The sequence below is a fragment of the Venturia canescens genome, chromosome 3, assembly GCF_019457755.1.
Source record: "Venturia canescens isolate UGA chromosome 3, ASM1945775v1, whole genome shotgun sequence".
Lineage (NCBI taxonomy): Eukaryota > Metazoa > Arthropoda > Insecta > Hymenoptera > Ichneumonidae > Venturia > Venturia canescens.
The window spans coordinates 12,839,175-12,855,236 of NC_057423.1; the positions used below are offsets into that span (position 1 = coordinate 12,839,175).

Below are 16,062 nucleotides of genomic sequence, written 5' to 3' on the forward strand. Positions count from 1 at the left end.
CAATTTTTCTTTTGATTTCATAATAGAAATCTAAATTTAAATTTGAAATAGTATGGACGTCGTTGCTATAGTGTCGCTGCTGTCGAATTTTCGTGACGTTTCGTCCGAGAGAGAGCAGCACGTTACGTCCGGCGCGTCACGAGCTGGAAAGCTTCATTTCCGGTCGGTACTCCGACCGTGTTTCGAGTGAAAAAAAAATTTGTTCGTGAATAAAATCGTAACGTACTACTTGAAATCCATCACGCTGATATCCGAAGTTCCCGCCATTGCACGGCTCTTTTTTGTGAAGTTAGTGGGCTTTTAGTGAACGGCCTAACAATGGCAGATAATCGTAAGTCCAGTAATATACTATTCTAAACAATCCAATGCTATACCCTTCGGTCTAACGCATATATATTTCTATTGCTACTCAATGGCGATATACCGGGAAGCTCGATGCTGTCTCCGTATATTTCGTGTTATTAGAAACGCTTCGAAATTTTTTACTCCAATTCTGCCTTCTAACCATGCATCACATTCCAAACTCCAGAAAAAATAGTACTTTGTACCTTTTTTCATAATTACTCTCGTTCAAAGCACCGAAAATTCTAATCGCGGGTTTCTCCCCTCTCCCTTCAATAAAATATGACGCTACGTATATAGTAGGGATTTTCGGCGTCTCGGAGAACAAAACACAGAATTCGATCGATAATTCACCCTCGCTTGTTGATTTTTTCCCGAATAATACGTGCAGTGTTCTCACTTCATTTTTATCCCTATGCTAAACCTCCAACATAGATAGCGTTGATAAATTTTGATAAATAGAATCATTTGGCTAAACGAAATAGATATAGGTCCAGATGAGAATTCGGATTTATGAGAAATTTTGCTAACAAAAAAAAAAAATGCAAAACGAGTTCGAATGACATGAGACTTGATTTTCAATTTGATGAGTTCTTGATAATCAATGTTACAATGGAGAGGAAAGAAATTTATTAATCTTTTATTTACTACAATTTATGCAGAATTTCCTTAAGAGTTTTTCAGCTACTGTGATACACGAACCTCAATTTTATTTTTCATTGTTTTATTACTTTTTCAATGCTTTGGCGTCCATAGAAAAACTTTTTAGCTTTATTCAAATAAACAATAAAATCAACACCGAGACTCAGTTTTCAGTTAATAAAGATTAAATTTTTTCTGCGGCTCACCAAAAGTCATGAAACCAATATGCAAAAGCTTGTATCAAGGTGTATGGATTTGTGAACAGCAAATTCAAACTACAATCATTTCAGTTTTCCATTGCACGATTGAATAGAACAACCAATCAATAGCGAATAACTTAACAACGGTAATGAAAATTTGACATATTGGATTTACAGAGTACGCAAATTATCAGCAGCAGGGATATAATCAGTATAGTCAACCCCCGCCGCCAACAAGTGGAGGACAAGATACTTCTTATCCTCCTCCTTCAGCGGGAGCCGCGAATTACAATCAGTATAGTCAACCACCGCCGAGTGCGGGCGGTGGATATGGAAATTACAATGCAGCCAGTTACAACGCTGGCAGTGGAGGACAAGATTATGGACAAACTCAGTCTAGCCAGCCTAGCTACAATCAGGGCAGTTACGGCAGTGGCGGCGGCGTTAGTAATTCTGGAAATAGTGGCAATAGTAACTATGGAGGCGGAGGGTATGGCGGTGGAAACTCAGGCGGGGGTGGTCAGGGCGGAGGCGGAGGTGGAGGATACAATCGAGGTGGTTCAGGCGGCGGATATGGAGGAAGTTCGTGCATTTACTATTCTTACACACATTTCATTTGCTCGTTCCAATACTTTCAATAAAACCCTCTATATTTTCTGATGAAATTTCCTAATTGAAAAAAAAACAGCCTAACAATGAAAGCCTGTGAAAACCACTGTGAATTGATGCACAGATAAAACATTGTTAAAAAGTGAATAAAGCCTGAGTATACTTTCGGATTGCCGGTTACAAAACAAGAGTCTAAACGTACCCATTAAAGATTATAAAACAATTGTGTCAATGTAATGAAAATATGTAAATCTCATTTAAAAATTTCCATTTCACACGCCCATTCGAAATTGGTAGAAAAGCAGATCTCTTGAAACGGATGAATTGATGAAGGACTGTAAAAACTATCGATTCTCGTTGTAATTCGAAATATCGTATTTATAGATCATAGCAGCGGCGGCGGGGGTGGAGGCGGCGGAGGAGGAGGAGGTGGCAGCAGATACAACGATCGGGGTGGTTACAACGATCGTTCAAGTGGCGGAAGCGGAGGTGGCGGCGGTTACAAGTAAGTTTTCTTTTTTTCATAATACCTCGATAGATTTGTGAAAGATGAAGAAAAAAACACTCCCACACACGACAGACTCAATTCGAACAATTCAGGGGCAAGTACCCTGGGAAACATTTTCAAATTTCATTCGGGAAAACATACCACGACACAAAAACAAAAAAGGTAAATAGACCCGAAAATGAACAACATTCGGTATTAAAGGTATTAAAATAGTGCAAGTATAAAAAAAAAACAAAAACAAAAACAAAGTATTATCCACCTACAACAAAAATGGTTCATCATGCCCCCTGGGCGCGTTAATGTGTTTCAAGTGTGCCTACAGGTTTAACGCACAGGTATTACTGGTTTTAGAACAAACAAAAACAAAAGCAAAAAATCATACGAGAAAGGTAAAAGGTTTATGAAACCGCAAAGAGAGTAAGAAAAAACACCTCACAGGTTGTATACGACAAATTACGTGAAAACGGTTTAAATAGAGTACGTAGCACGTATTGACGTTGTGCAATTGTTAATATATATATTTATAAATGTCGAGATCATCCAGGAGTTACGAAAAATGAACAGTTACGACGTAGTCTCTCGCTCTTCGAGGAGGCACGATCGTTTTGTGGCGAAAGCAGACTCTTTTGTCAACTAGTAATCTGCTTTTCACCGTGTTCTCGTTACGATATGACGATCATCCAGAATCACGCTCGCGAACGAGCCATCTCACGATATTCTATTATTTCATGGCTTTATATTCACTCAAAACAGCTTCCAAAAAGCTTTCTAGCATTCCTCCTCTATTTCTCTTTCTCTCTCTTTCTCTATTATACTGTTCATTCAATTTTTTATTCCAATGTCAGATGCAGAGAGATGAATCCATAGAAGATGTGCATGTTCATTTGATTTTATACTTAATCATATGATTTTACGACTTTTTATTAAATCTGTAAATTCATACATCAAAAATATTTGCAAAGATGAGCAACGAGAGTCGAATATCAGGTTGATGCACTTGACGCTATCTCCAAATTTTCTTTTATTTTCAATCTCAAGATCCAATCGTTGAACAATTTTCGCTCTATTATGTGATGATATGGTGCATACAATATTTTACAAAAAACGAAACTATTTTGAGCCGAGAAGAACAAAACAAGGATTTTCACCGTTTTGGAAAAAAATCGTTTGCAACTAATCTTGAAAACTGACTAACGTTTATTATGTTACTGAATATTTTCAGGTATTAAATACAGAGTGGACTGAAATAGTCTAATTTTCATAGCAATTCCACTCGAAAAAATACAATTGGCCAAAAAAGTTACGGTTTCCGTAAAATATCAGTAAAATGAAGAAAACAAGACATCAATCATATACGTAATCTAGTCATATCTCTATTCGCTTCGCGTAATGAGCATTTAGTATTTATGGTGTGATCAAGTAATTGTATATCTACTTCCAACGCGAAATGCGCTGTACCTTCGTGCTTTTTCCCAATGGAAACCTTGAAAAAAAAAAAACAAAAAAACAAACAAACAAACAAACAGAAACATCGTACTTTCGGTGACCGACAGACCGTATTCAAGCATTATTATTAATATTGTTCCCGCATGTAATCGACTCGTACGACTGACGTTAACGAATCCTGTAACGACGAAATCCCCCGAGTGCTGTAAATATGACGTACATTTTATAAAGGAAAAAAAAACAATGTTTCACACGCATATACAAATATGACAACAGCAAAAAAGACATTTAGATAGTAGGTGGCATCAAGAAGAAAAAAATGGGGTGGCAAGAACATCGTTTGAATCGCCACGCATCGATCGATCGATCAGTCTCTGTCCATGAGTCGTCTCATTGGTATATCTGCTTCTGTGTTTTAGCAGTGGCGGTGGCCGAGGTGGTTATAACAAAGGTAAATGCACCAGACTGTCTGTACTAGTCTGGTGCTATTCACGCATTCACTCTAATTATTACGACTTTAAATACTTGGTTACTTATATTATATGAGAGGGCTGTTCATCGAAAAATTCCAGTAGGGGCCAGAAACAACTCAATGACAAATGAAACATAAGTGAACACGGGAATTCAACGGTCTTTCAGTATTCTTCAGCGAATTTAGAATTCTCAGTATTTCAATAGAGCGTGGGGATGTTTGAAACATTTTTTTAACAACCAATTCAAGGTTTAAAATAAAGCTTTTTCATTATTATCGAATCGTTAGGACCTTCACAATTTTTAGTGCAAAATTATGCAATCAAGAGGGGGAATTCCTGCGACAACTGTCAACTGATTAACATATTTCTCTTTTTTATTTTTCAATCTTTATTTGTAAACTCAACCTGTCCAAATTCGATGCTGCAGCTTTACTTTCGTCCTCCACAATGAAAATCAAAAGAACGTTTCAACTGGGTTGAGAATTTTTCTTGCAGTCACTGAAACTGATTATTGGAAAAGCATCGTTGTGTGATGAATGTTACTTCAATTCAGCTGTGCGTAACTTCGAGAAGGAGCTTAATTTGTGTTCACCAATAATACTAAAAACAAATATTGACTTTTGTATAATGCTCCATGGGAATTCCCTCCTAGAGACAGCACATGAGAAAAATAAAATGATGATGTGAAAAAATATCTAAACACAGGGAAACTGATAAAATGGAGGATGACCAAAAAAACCGAACGATAGAAAAACAATTGCCAGCCCTTTTGTATGCTATATCGCAAGTTTGTGTTCTCCACGTATGATTAGGGGTATTACAACTGGTACAGAGTGTCTAGCAATGGAATAAGAAAAAAAACGAATTTATGAGAACGTATGAAAGTAAGCGTTTAAAACGACGTGGGTTGTTCAAATAAGTCGATGATAAATTAATCATCCACACAAGGAGAAACTTAATGCTTCGTAATATATTACTCAAATGTATATATATTATGTATATTTTAATTCTGTGACGTGTTTATGAGGGATCTTCAGAAATTGGGTATCGAAGGCATAAGTGTTCGTCATTGTGCCATTTTCACGAGATCACGTTTACGATTATAAGTAGACGATAAGCGAAAGGAAAATGTGCAAGAAAAATTGTCATTCTGGATGACATGTGGAAAAATGGTATGACCGTTATGAATCGTTCGTGTGAACGACGAAACAAACGCTTGGTCCATCATCAGGGTTCTATAAATCTAATAAAAGTACGATGTTTTAAAGAGGTTCTTATGATGTTGCTGAAATCGCATTAAAATGAACAAAAGATGAATAATAAAATAATCAAATATCCACTGGATAATAAAACAAACGAAAGGTGGTAAAAGGGAACGAAAAGAATCTCATAACATACTCATGATACGAGACAAACGACAAAGATTTTTGAAGGGTCAGCTTAGATATTTAGGAATTTCCAGTAATATATTGGGAAGAAAAACTTTCACAAAATGATTCACTAAAATTTTAAAAAATTTCTACAAAACGATCTTACTCGTCGATCGACTAAACACTCATAGTTTACTTTTCATTGTTGAGGTTCTGTTCTTTCGAAATTAGACTTAGGACAAAGTTGAATGAAAGAAGCTTAGATAAGGCGATGGTAAACTCTGGTTAGGGCTCAATTTTGCAGGAAATATGTGCTCATTTGAGTTGTGTTGCAGGGGGCTTCGGTGACCGGAACGGAGGAGGAGGGGGCAATGATGGAATGGTCGTTCAAGAAGATACGATTTTCGTGTCCGGCATGGATCCAACTGTCTCCGAAGAAGAGATTTGCGAACATTTTGGTGCAATCGGTATTATAAAAGTGAGTAAATTCTTGGCTCGAATACGGTCTATTCAATTCTATTTGAAAAAAAAAAACAACAAAAATTCACGAACATGAACACTCGATTTTCAATAATTTTCGAATTTTCTATCACTCGTACAGAATGACAAACGTACAGGAAAACCCAAAGTGTGGATGTACAAAGACAAGAACAGCGGAAAACCAAAGGGTGAAGCGACAGTTACGTACGACGATCAGAACGCGGCGCGTTCTGCGATTGATTGGTTCGATGGAAAAGACTTCAAGGGTTACACGATAAAGGTCCAAATGGCTCAGCACAAAAGCAATTGGCAGGGTGGACGTGGAGGTGGCGGAGGTCGTGGAGGTGGCGGTGGCGGAGGTGGACGTGGCCGAGGCGGTTTTGGTGGCCGTGGAGGAGGCGGTGATCGCGAGGATCGCGGCGGTGGTGATGATCGTCGGGACGGTGGTGGCCGTGGCGGAGACTGGAGGTAAAAACCATGTGAATAAATCTCGCTACATTTGTGAACAGTTGTAAAAACTTGAAATCTTTCAATGTTTTAATTATTAAAAACGCCCGTAAAAGATATTTCGATAAACAATTGTTTATTTTGATGTCGCAGGTGTCCCAATCCCGATTGCGGAAATACGAACTTTGCGTGGCGTGACGAGTGCAACTTGTGCAAAAGCTCGAAACCCGAAGGTGCAGGAGGCGGTGGTGGTGGTGGGGGTGGACGAGGCGGCGGAGGTCGCGGCGGCGGTGGTGGTGGCGGACGTGGCGGTGGATTCCGTGGTGACAGGGGTGGTCGCGGAGGCGACAGAGGCGGACGTGGAGGTGGGGGTGGTGGTTTCCGCGGTGGAGACAGAGGCGGTGGTCGCGGAGGAAGAGGAGGAGGAGCGATGAGAGGAGGCGGAGGGTAAGTAAAATCGTAATTTCGTGATTTTTCTCTTCGTTCTCAATTTATTTGGATTTCTTCGATCATCCGATGTCGAAATCCTTTATCAACCTTTTTCTTCAAGTTGATAAACTTAATGAGTAAACTTTATGTTTCAGACGGGGTGATCGCGACAGAGACCGCCAAAGACCATACTAACCCAAGCTTATGAATGAACGTCATGACGAATGAAAAATGAGTCGTGTTTTTACTACAATACGATTTTTGACCACGAAGCCCCGCAGTGCATGTACATGTTTTCATAATGCAGAGATTCGCATTTGTAAAACCCTTCCATATCGCCATTATCATAGTAATTATATTATTTTCTTTGTGACCCTTGCAATTTTCATATTTGCAACGAAAGAAAAAAAAATTATGGTGACCACGTGAATAATAACGGAGGAGAAAATGAAATAAACAAAAAAAATCCTCAAAACTCTGAAACAATAATGCAGGTCTTTGTAAAGCTAAATGATCATCAAGTATAATCCTTCGAAAACATTTCCCACTATTATCCACTTATTTTAAAGTCGAAAGCGTAAACTCAACTATTGTTTTTTTTTTTCTTTTTTTTTATTAAAGCTTGATGACGGAGGAGCAATTGTCCGATGGCAACAGTAATAAGGAAAAGATTGTGAATGAATTTTTCGAACGTATGTATGACTGGGGAATTTAGTTTATTGATTGTGAAAAAATAGTACAATAAATTTCTCGGTAAAATGATATCGCAATGTTTGGTGTTTGATTGAAGACAGGAAAAATAGATAAAGAAAAAGCGAGAAGAAAAGTTCGAACTTTGACAAAGAAAAATAAGTAGAAACTAGGATGTTTGACGCAAACATCACGATATTATAAATACATGGTACCACATTCTACTTTATTTACTCGAAAGTTCGCTGACACTCCCAAATGAAAAGTGAAATGAGCTTAACTATTCTATTTCGTATCCAACGATTCTCCTCTTTTTTTATTTTCATTTTATTGTAGTAAATATATGTTCATGGTTAATCTTTTTTTCTCTTATTATCGTGAATCAGAATAGATATATACGTATATATGAGTATATGTATACATATATTATCATTATATAAGTAGGATAGATGAAGACCTCTAGTTTAATATTATTATGGATTTACTTTGAATGCTGTAATTACAGCACCCGCGCAATTTTGCATAGGGCTCACTCATCCTTTTGCTCTCGTTCTTTCTCTCTCTCTCTCTCTCTCGCGCGCTCTCTCTCTCTCTCTTTCATTCTCGTTCGCACTCGTTTAATCGGAGCGTTTGCGATTTTTCTGCCTTTGCTGTTCCTGCAACAAATCAAGTTTCATAGCCATTAGAAATTGCATTTAATTCTTAGAGTGGAATAATCATTTTTGATTTTCAAAAACAACAAAAGTTGAATAACGAAACAATTCATGCAGTTTTCCATAAGTTTTTTTTGATAATTTCGGATATTTTTTCTGTTGCAAATTACCTTGACAGTCAGAATTTCGATGATGTAACTGAACATCCTGAAAAAGTCAACGAACAGCAAAACCGAGTGGGCAATGAAGTCCTTGTTGCCCATACGGAACTTTTCAACGATCAATTGAGTATCGTAGATTATGAAACCACACATGAGGACAAGTCCAAGATATAATTCCAAATGGTAGACGAACGATGACCGCAAAAATAGGTTCGCAAGGAGGAGAAGAACCGTCATGTTCGAGAGACTTATCAAAGTTCCACCAATGTAGAGCCATTGCCCACGTGCTGCTAGTAACGCGGATATGCTGAACGACACGAAAACGACGCATGTTCCTGTAACATTATTTATTCGATGTTTCATATTTCAACATCTTGATAGTGCGATTGGTCGTACAGAGATAGCTGACTTTTCAAATGTAAATGACAAGAAAACTGGCTCATCATCAATGGCATTATAATGTAATGGGAAATCCCCACAATTTTCAAATTTTCACAGCAAATACTTTTAATCGTACCCTAAATATCAGTCAAATCGTGGTAATTCTTGTTCACAAAGTTTATTAACTGTGAAAACTATCATAAGATCAGTTTGAAAACGTGCCCCATCACAAATTCCTATATAAATTGATCGAGTTATAACTTTCGAGAGTGAGATTAGAGATTGTTTCAGATGATGAGTTCTGCATTCTCTTTTCTACAATATTTCTTTACGATAATGGAATCATTTTTCTCATCATGGTTTGTAGGATTGCCCATAATTTTTGAAATGATAGAACACAGTATGAAATTTTAGAACATACATCTTAAGAAATTTTTGAGATATTCCACAACCTTTTACATTGAAGAAATGTTTTAGTGAAAGTAGTCTTGCAATTTTTGCAAACAATATTTTGAAATATTCTACAAAATCATATTCTAAAGTTGAAATTGTTCAATTAACAAGATCAATAAAATATCAAAACATTTAGCATTAATTACTTTTTTTCAAATGAATATGAAATAATATTTACCAATAAGTCCCGTTACAATGATGCTAGGATCAATGCTAATGACAATTTCCAGCAATGGGCCCAAACCAAGTCCGGATAGAAATGCAAAGCCAAGGAGATAGCCCAGTCGCAATTTTTGATTTTTGCCATTATCAGGAGTGAATAAGAGAGCCATTAAGAGACCAAGACCACCGAGAGCGGTCATGAAGCCAGCTTTTTGTATTTCCGTATAAAGATGGACATAAGCTCCAGTAGCGGCGGAGACTGCCGACATTGAAAGGCATCCGTAGACATTTTTCAGGTGTTGTCTGACGGGGGCTTCCCTGAGTGACAAAAAAACATGAAAAATGCAAATCAGTTACACATTCTAGGAACTTTTGATAATACACCTTTCTCCACGGAATTCAAGCAACTGATATTTTGACCTATTGGTATGCTACGGTACGATAAAATCATGCGAAAAAAGTGAAAATGCTTAGTCATAGAGAACGAGGTTTTTTATCTGTAGACAACCAAAAAAACATCATCGAGAGTCTTTCCAAGACGCGGCGTAACGCAACGTCCAAGCTTTAAAATGGAAAAAAAAAAAAAATCATTTTCCTCCAGCTCGCGATTGGAAAGAATTTGAATTTCCATCGTCCACGTACGTGGAAGCTAATGAACGATAGTATAATTGACAAAGTTACATCATACAAGGGAGGTTGACATGAATATTAAAAGGAAAGTAGCGTTGAGAACGCGTACTTTGGAACTGGTACGAAAAGATAAGTAACTGGTGCCAATCGAGTTTCAGCAAAGTGATAATTCACGATTCTCGAAGGTTCTCAAGGTAAACAAAAAAATTCTATCTATAAATTCACGAAAATATACAGAAAAAAAATGAAAATGTCCTTTCTGGATACTCACAATCTGTTGGTAAAAGAATTCACGAATGAATTTATCGTTGGTGCCATGATAATATCCTTATTTCGTCAATTTTCCTTCTTTTTTTCAACTAATATTTGCCTCTGCTTCGTATCTCGAAGAACACGTCAGGTGCTCGCTAACAAAACTGCTGCGTATAGAATTTTCTCTACAAACCGAGTGTGTGATACAGAAATATTCGGTGAATGGTTTTAAGTGAATACTTTTTGGGGACACGTCAGTGATATCTTCTGTGCGTAAATTTCACTCGTAGCTTCCTATTGGCCGAGACCACTTCAAAGTCGCCGGAGTCGTCAGGCTTTCACGAAACAAAGATATCCACGCAATGTCGAACAGTATAGGTGTGCGCGCATAATTTTGTGTATGCGTGTATGCGTGTGTGTGTGCATCAAAGCGAGAGAGAAAGAGAGAAAAAAGGAAATATACCGATCCAGACGGTGGTGGCATCTGGAAGTTGCTGGAACGTGCGCGGAAGACCCTCAACGACCTTGGTGGGGAGTACCGAGAGTGGGGGATAACGATGTCAAATGAGAGATGGGAACTGTGGGAGGGGTTGACAAGTACGACAACGATAATTGGCTATTTCATGAATAATTTTTTTACCATTTTCCTTTTACCATAAAAATAAACCGAATGAAATGGAAGAAAACACACTTTTAGTAACTCGACGTTGTCAAAACGTATTTAAAAATTCTACAAATATAATCCAAAAAATTGATTAAAATCGTGCGCATATACTTTGGTGTTTTTAACCACCATTTTTGGATTGCTGTAAAAAAAGGATAGAGAATAAAAGAAATTTATCGAAAATTAGCAATTTAAAATTCAATTAAATTAGCAATTAAATTAAAATGCACTCATTTTACGATTCTTTTTCTATGACAGGACTCGCGTTTTACTGTGAAAAAAAGTTGAGGCGAAAGTATATTGTAAAGTACGAAAAAAAAGATCATAGTGAAAAACGCGACATCTGACGTCTACGAAAGCGATCAATTAAATTCGAATTTACTATTTTGACGTGTACGTAAACGTAAACGTCAGACGTACAAATTATTATCTCCGTCGATGTTATCTAGAATGCACGAGAGCGATAAAAATATGTTTTTCATTGAAAATTAATCGTGAAACACGAGTCGAGTATCAAGAGAGGGGAAAAAAAATATATTTTGTCAATAATGGGTATAGTGCACGCGTTAACGCGAACGTCACCAGACGATTCAGAGAAATCGTCGAATTACGTACGAACGTGTGTACAATGCAATGATCTGGCAAGTTCGGATCCAGGAAATCCAGGGAGTTTTCAAGATATTCATAAGAAAGTAAAGGATCTTTATCCCCATAATTTCGAGGGTGGAAAATTGTCGATCAACAGATTACTGAGCAATCACTTCCGGATTGCTCACAGTATTGTATTGAGCCCAATAACACCGTCCGGGTACAAATTCGGAGCTTTTTACGAGGGTACAACGATGATTGGAAAAAAAGAGCGTTATCCATCGCTCGGTTGCACGATTATGCCGAACGGCAATCAGACTATTCAATTTATGCACACGCTCGGTTGTCGATACAGAGTCAAATTTAACGCTCAAATAGCCGATAAAAAGTACAGAGCTTGTGCAAGCGAGCTGGAATATCGATCGGACAATTGCACGATGTCCGTGTCCTTGAAAAATCCTGATTTCATGAAAGTCAACGGTACATTAGCGCTGTACTTCTTGCAAGCGGTCTCTTCGGGCCTCGCTCTCGGAGTCGAAATTGCGTGTTTGCGAGACGATGAGATTGAAGGTCAACGAACGATTATTTCCGGAGCTGCGCGATACAGCACCGGGCCGTTCACCGTTTCGACGACTCTGGGCAAGGCTGGTCTTCACGTTTGTTGTCATCGACGTGCCAGCGAACAACTCCAGCTCGGGGCAGAGCTCGAAGTCAATCTGAGAAGCCACGAGTCCCAGGGGACACTAGTTTATCAGATTCACGTACCCAAAGCTGATTTCACGTTCAAAGGGATGCTCGACTCCGAGTGCACAGTTTCTGGTGTATTCGAGAAAAACTTGTCGTCGATATTCAAATCTTCGCTGCTTTTAAGCGGCGCTTTGAATCACAGTAAAGGACAATTCCGGGTTGGCATCGGCCTCAATGTTGGATGAAATTTTGTAACATTAAAATTGATTTGTAAACGTCGAATTCCCCGAATATTCGCCTGCTCGATTTTTCACCTTTTTTATTAACTCGAAACATTTGTTATTCAATCCTCCTATTTTAAATCTTTTCAATATTTTAACTTACAATCGTGTTATCCGTTCGAGCTTTCGGATTAATGGAAAAAATTTCATATTCACTCTGTAAGAAATTTTTGCATTACAATTCGTCGCTGTTCGCTATTCTCTCGTCCAAATCATCCTCTTTCTTCGATGCAGGCTCCATCGATGATTTAAAATCTTCCAACTCCAGACCCGCGTCCTCGCGCATCAAACCGTTCTCATCTGCGTGCTGGAGAATATCGCAAATCAACGGTGATTCCACTCCCAGTATATATTCGCAGATTTTCGGCTCTAGCAGAAATAGCGACACGCTTGATGGACTGGTTGTCGGATTTTCGATGCACTTCAATCTTACCTGCGAGTATGCGAGGAAAAAAACTTTTGATTAGAACTTTTTTAGATTTTCCAACATTAATACCAGGCGAATTAGTATGGGGGAAATTTTTCCGACAAAAGCAGGCGGATTTCTCTATTACGGAAGTTGAAAAATAAGGTTTCTGTCCATTAAACAAACGCCCGGGTCATAGGGACCCGGTGGAAGGAAATAGATAAATCCAAGGATTTTCTAGATATTTTTGACAAGGGTTAATCATGGGGAGCTTGAAAATGAAACTAAAAAGTAACGTACCTCGGTTTGTCTCAATTTTCCAGTTTTATCGCAGCTGCTACCATCGCTGTAGAAGTGTGAAAGTTGTTTTCTCTCTGCTAATGGTTTTGGTCGTTTTTGGGGATGGGCTTTGATCCATTGAATGTGCTTGTCCCTATCGAATTTTCCGAGATCGACGATCGTTTTGCTTCCGTCTCGTTCGATGTGATATTGGACGACCGAGCGTCCGTAACAAAATTCGTATTTCCACCAGCCATTGCCCTTGAATTTTCAAAATTATCGTATTAAAAAATGAAGAACTTTCTTGGGACTATTGTGACTAGAAATTGGCCTCACTTACCCCGTGTAAACAATTTTTACCGCTGAGAAAACTAAGAACAGGAGTCGTATCCGATGGCCCCTGTTCGAGCAACGCGTTTCCGGATTCGTCAATGTTGTGCTTCTCCAGGATATCGACCGGGTGTATTTCTACACGAACTCGAGCTTCGCCATCCTGAAACACAATAAAACATCATTACGAAACAATCAGTCTTTTCTCACTCCTTTCTCCAACCGAGGCAGGATATGATGTGAGAAATAAAGTAAAAATAATAGAGGTTTTAACAGAAAAAAATCAAATAAAATAACTCTAACCTGACCCTCCTTGTCTACATGCAAGATTGCATGGACTTTGTGTGCCTTCTCGTCCTGTTTAACAAAGAATTAGTAACAACACGTGTGGCATTGTAAAAAAACAGGATAAACAAGTCGGATAGACATAAAATAAAAATAAACGAATCATATTTTATAAGTTACGTGAAAAATGGAAAACACAACGTTAGAAATTTAAACTGCCTATGAGAGTTTCAAAGCTATTCGAATAGCATGGAAATTCAGAAATCCTAGTATCCTCAAATTGAATTCTGCAGTTTTTCGATTGTTTTGAATCGAGTTGAATAACTCTGACAACTAATAAACTTTTGTGCAGAATATTGTTGATTACCGCGACTTTTTGGTGCCTGAATTTGAGACTTTCAACTTCAAGAGCGAGGAGTGAATGCGGTTTTCTTGGTGAACCTTCGAGGGGCAAACAATTTATTTCGTTTTCACCCATTCCTCGTGTTTTGTAATCCGGATGAGCGCATATTAATGGTGAGAGCACAACTGCTTCGTATTCGCAAGTGGAAGTTTCTTCCAGCGATAAAATTTCATGTTTCCCATGCTCGTAACAGATGTAAAGAAGTTTTATCGATCTTGGTTTGTTGCTCAAGTCACACATGGTTCCGTCAGTCATTTCAACCTCCACATATGGCATATTTATGCCATCAACTTTTTTGACCGGTGGTTCAGATTGACTGTGTTCCTGCTTTAACCATTTTTCAGTATTTCGGACTCTGAACTTCTGTTTGTCAAACGTGCCGAGAAAATATTGATGAGTTTTGACTTGTGTTCCTTCTCGTTCTTCGTGGTATTGACGGACGTGACGACCGTGGCATATTTCGTATGTCCAGTAAGATTCCAACTGTATGGACAAAGTCAATCTGTTAAAGTTACTTTCCATCATCTAAAAACTTGCGAAATTTATATGAATAAATGATTTTACTGTAATTCAAAAAAATTTGTTTATTCCATAGATTGAATAGTATGACAATGCCAGAGACTAAGAAAATACAATTACAATTAAACTCAGCTTAAGAAATTTTCAGAGTTCATTACTATTCAATTATATACAAACATGAATCAAAAACGCCCCTGCAGTAATATAACGATTGTAGTAAGGTAAGCTAGAAAAAAGCAATTATCCACAGAAAAATTGATGCTTATAAACTCTGTACTGAAAATAATTGTAATATAAAAATGTTACAATACAACAAAATTGATGTTGATGAAGAAAAAAATGTGAATTTTATTTATACTCGAAAAGAACAGGTGCTCTGCATAAAAAGCGGCTCCAGTAATTCCATAGGATCAACACGTTGAATATTTTCTGTAGACTCGCTCTCTCGTTGCGTTGTATCAGGAATGTGACATTGATATTTTTCATTATTTGCTGTTGTTATAATATAAGGCTCTGCATTTACTGGGAATTCCTAAAAAATCATAATTAAAAACGATATTCAAATAAGTTGATATCTACCGATACACAAAAAAAATTTGTTTGTTTACTTACTGGAAACTCGACTGTACTCTTTCCTGGCCAATTGATCTTGAATACAACTTCGGTATCATCAAGTCCAGTGAAATCACTTCCCCGGGCTAACAAAACTAAATCTAATAGTATAATCCACGATGTCAATTTTATTTGCGACATCTTAGCACGAAGTGTTTGTTTTATGCGATTTAACTTTTCACATAACGCCGATGTTTGTGGACTTATTTCAGTTATCTGGTTAAAAACATACTTTTAATACTATAATTGTTACAATAATAGCTGTATTTTGAGATTGAATTTTAATTTTCTTAATTAAGCATTTGTTATTCGGTATTTATCAATGTATTTGCAAGGTGTCTACGTCCCAGCAGCTGATTGTCTGATATCGAGCAAATGACACGTAAGTCGATTTCAGTGGTGTGCGGTATGCGGTATGTAAAAACGTATCCGCATTTTATTGTCATGTCGATTTGTTTATCAACAAGAAAATTAACGGAATTCCTTTACCGTTGATTCTGAAAGAAAATTATTTACATCCTTAAACGGCAAAACGAAATCAATGTTTAAAAAATTTTTAACGCAATAAATATGAAAGGAAAAGCAAAAAATTAGACGGTGCTGTTATTAAAAACGTTCGGTAGAGCCCTCTTTTAATTTCTTCCAGTACTATCACTGAATAGTGCTTTAGGCCAAATTCA

General features: G+C 37.6%; 4 protein-coding genes across 6 annotated transcripts; 2 read left to right on the forward strand and 2 right to left on the reverse strand.

The window, feature by feature from the left end:
• Positions 1-143: 143 nt before the first annotated feature.
• LOC122408252 (RNA-binding protein cabeza-like) lies at positions 144-7,708 on the forward strand. 3 transcript variants are annotated; one of them, XM_043414930.1, is made up of 8 exons: positions 144-331; positions 1,362-1,766; positions 2,178-2,298; positions 4,167-4,198; positions 5,926-6,068; positions 6,192-6,538; positions 6,671-6,964; positions 7,102-7,708. In XM_043414930.1, the coding sequence occupies exons 1-8, from the start codon at positions 319-321 to the stop codon at positions 7,139-7,141; spliced, it is 1,395 nt and encodes a 464-aa protein (XP_043270865.1). In that variant the 5' UTR covers positions 144-318; the 3' UTR covers positions 7,142-7,708. The 3 variants fall into 3 exon arrangements, with proteins under 3 accessions (XP_043270865.1, XP_043270866.1, XP_043270867.1); XM_043414931.1 differs by having other exon boundaries at positions 4,170-4,198; XM_043414932.1 differs by lacking the exons at positions 144-331; positions 4,167-4,198 and having other exon boundaries at positions 1,537-1,766.
• BI-1 (Bax Inhibitor-1) lies at positions 7,646-10,752 on the reverse strand. Its single transcript, XM_043414934.1, has 4 exons — positions 10,348-10,752; positions 9,463-9,764; positions 8,460-8,785; positions 7,646-8,292 (listed from the first exon to the last, which is right to left on the reverse strand). Exons 1-4 carry the CDS (start codon positions 10,392-10,394, stop codon positions 8,254-8,256), a joined length of 714 nt encoding a protein of 237 aa, XP_043270869.1. The 5' UTR covers positions 10,395-10,752; the 3' UTR covers positions 7,646-8,253.
• Positions 10,753-11,540: 788 nt separating this feature from the next.
• LOC122407987 (mitochondrial import receptor subunit TOM40 homolog 1-like) lies at positions 11,541-12,611 on the forward strand. The gene has a single exon (XM_043414477.1). The coding sequence runs from the start codon at positions 11,541-11,543 to the stop codon at positions 12,510-12,512; it is 972 nt and encodes a 323-aa protein (XP_043270412.1). The 3' UTR covers positions 12,513-12,611.
• LOC122408250 (endoplasmic reticulum lectin 1) lies at positions 12,570-15,986 on the reverse strand. The gene is made up of 7 exons (XM_043414928.1): positions 15,383-15,986; positions 15,129-15,302; positions 14,216-14,734; positions 13,867-13,920; positions 13,574-13,726; positions 13,255-13,494; positions 12,570-12,981 (listed from the first exon to the last, which is right to left on the reverse strand). The coding sequence occupies exons 1-7, from the start codon at positions 15,521-15,523 to the stop codon at positions 12,724-12,726; spliced, it is 1,539 nt and encodes a 512-aa protein (XP_043270863.1). The 5' UTR covers positions 15,524-15,986; the 3' UTR covers positions 12,570-12,723.
• Positions 15,987-16,062: the final 76 nt, after the last annotated feature.

Coding starts and splice junctions, on each gene's coding strand:
- LOC122408250 (XM_043414928.1), bottom strand. CDS start 15,523: ATGTCGCAAATAAAATTGACATCGTGGATTATACTATTAGATTTAGTT. Junction 13,727..13,866: donor ATGTAGACAAGGAGGGTCAG/GTTAGAGTTATT, acceptor ATTGTGTTTCAG/GATGGCGAAGCTCGAGTTCG. Junction 12,982..13,254: donor GAAAATTGAGACAAACCGAG/GTACGTTACTTT, acceptor GCATACTCGCAG/GTAAGATTGAAGTGCATCGA.
- LOC122408252 (XM_043414930.1), top strand. Junction 2,299..4,166: donor GGAGGTGGCGGCGGTTACAA/GTAAGTTTTCTT, acceptor TCTGTGTTTTAG/CAGTGGCGGTGGCCGAGGTG. Junction 6,539..6,670: donor GGCCGTGGCGGAGACTGGAG/GTAAAAACCATG, acceptor TTGATGTCGCAG/GTGTCCCAATCCCGATTGCG.
- BI-1 (XM_043414934.1), bottom strand. CDS start 10,394: ATGGCACCAACGATAAATTCATTCGTGAATTCTTTTACCAACAGATT. Junction 9,765..10,347: donor AATTCTTTTACCAACAGATT/GTGAGTATCCAG, acceptor TTTGTCACTCAG/GGAAGCCCCCGTCAGACAAC. Junction 8,293..8,459: donor TCGAAATTCTGACTGTCAAG/GTAATTTGCAAC, acceptor GATTTGTTGCAG/GAACAGCAAAGGCAGAAAAA.
- LOC122407987 (XM_043414477.1), top strand. CDS start 11,541: ATGGGTATAGTGCACGCGTTAACGCGAACGTCACCAGACGATTCAGAG.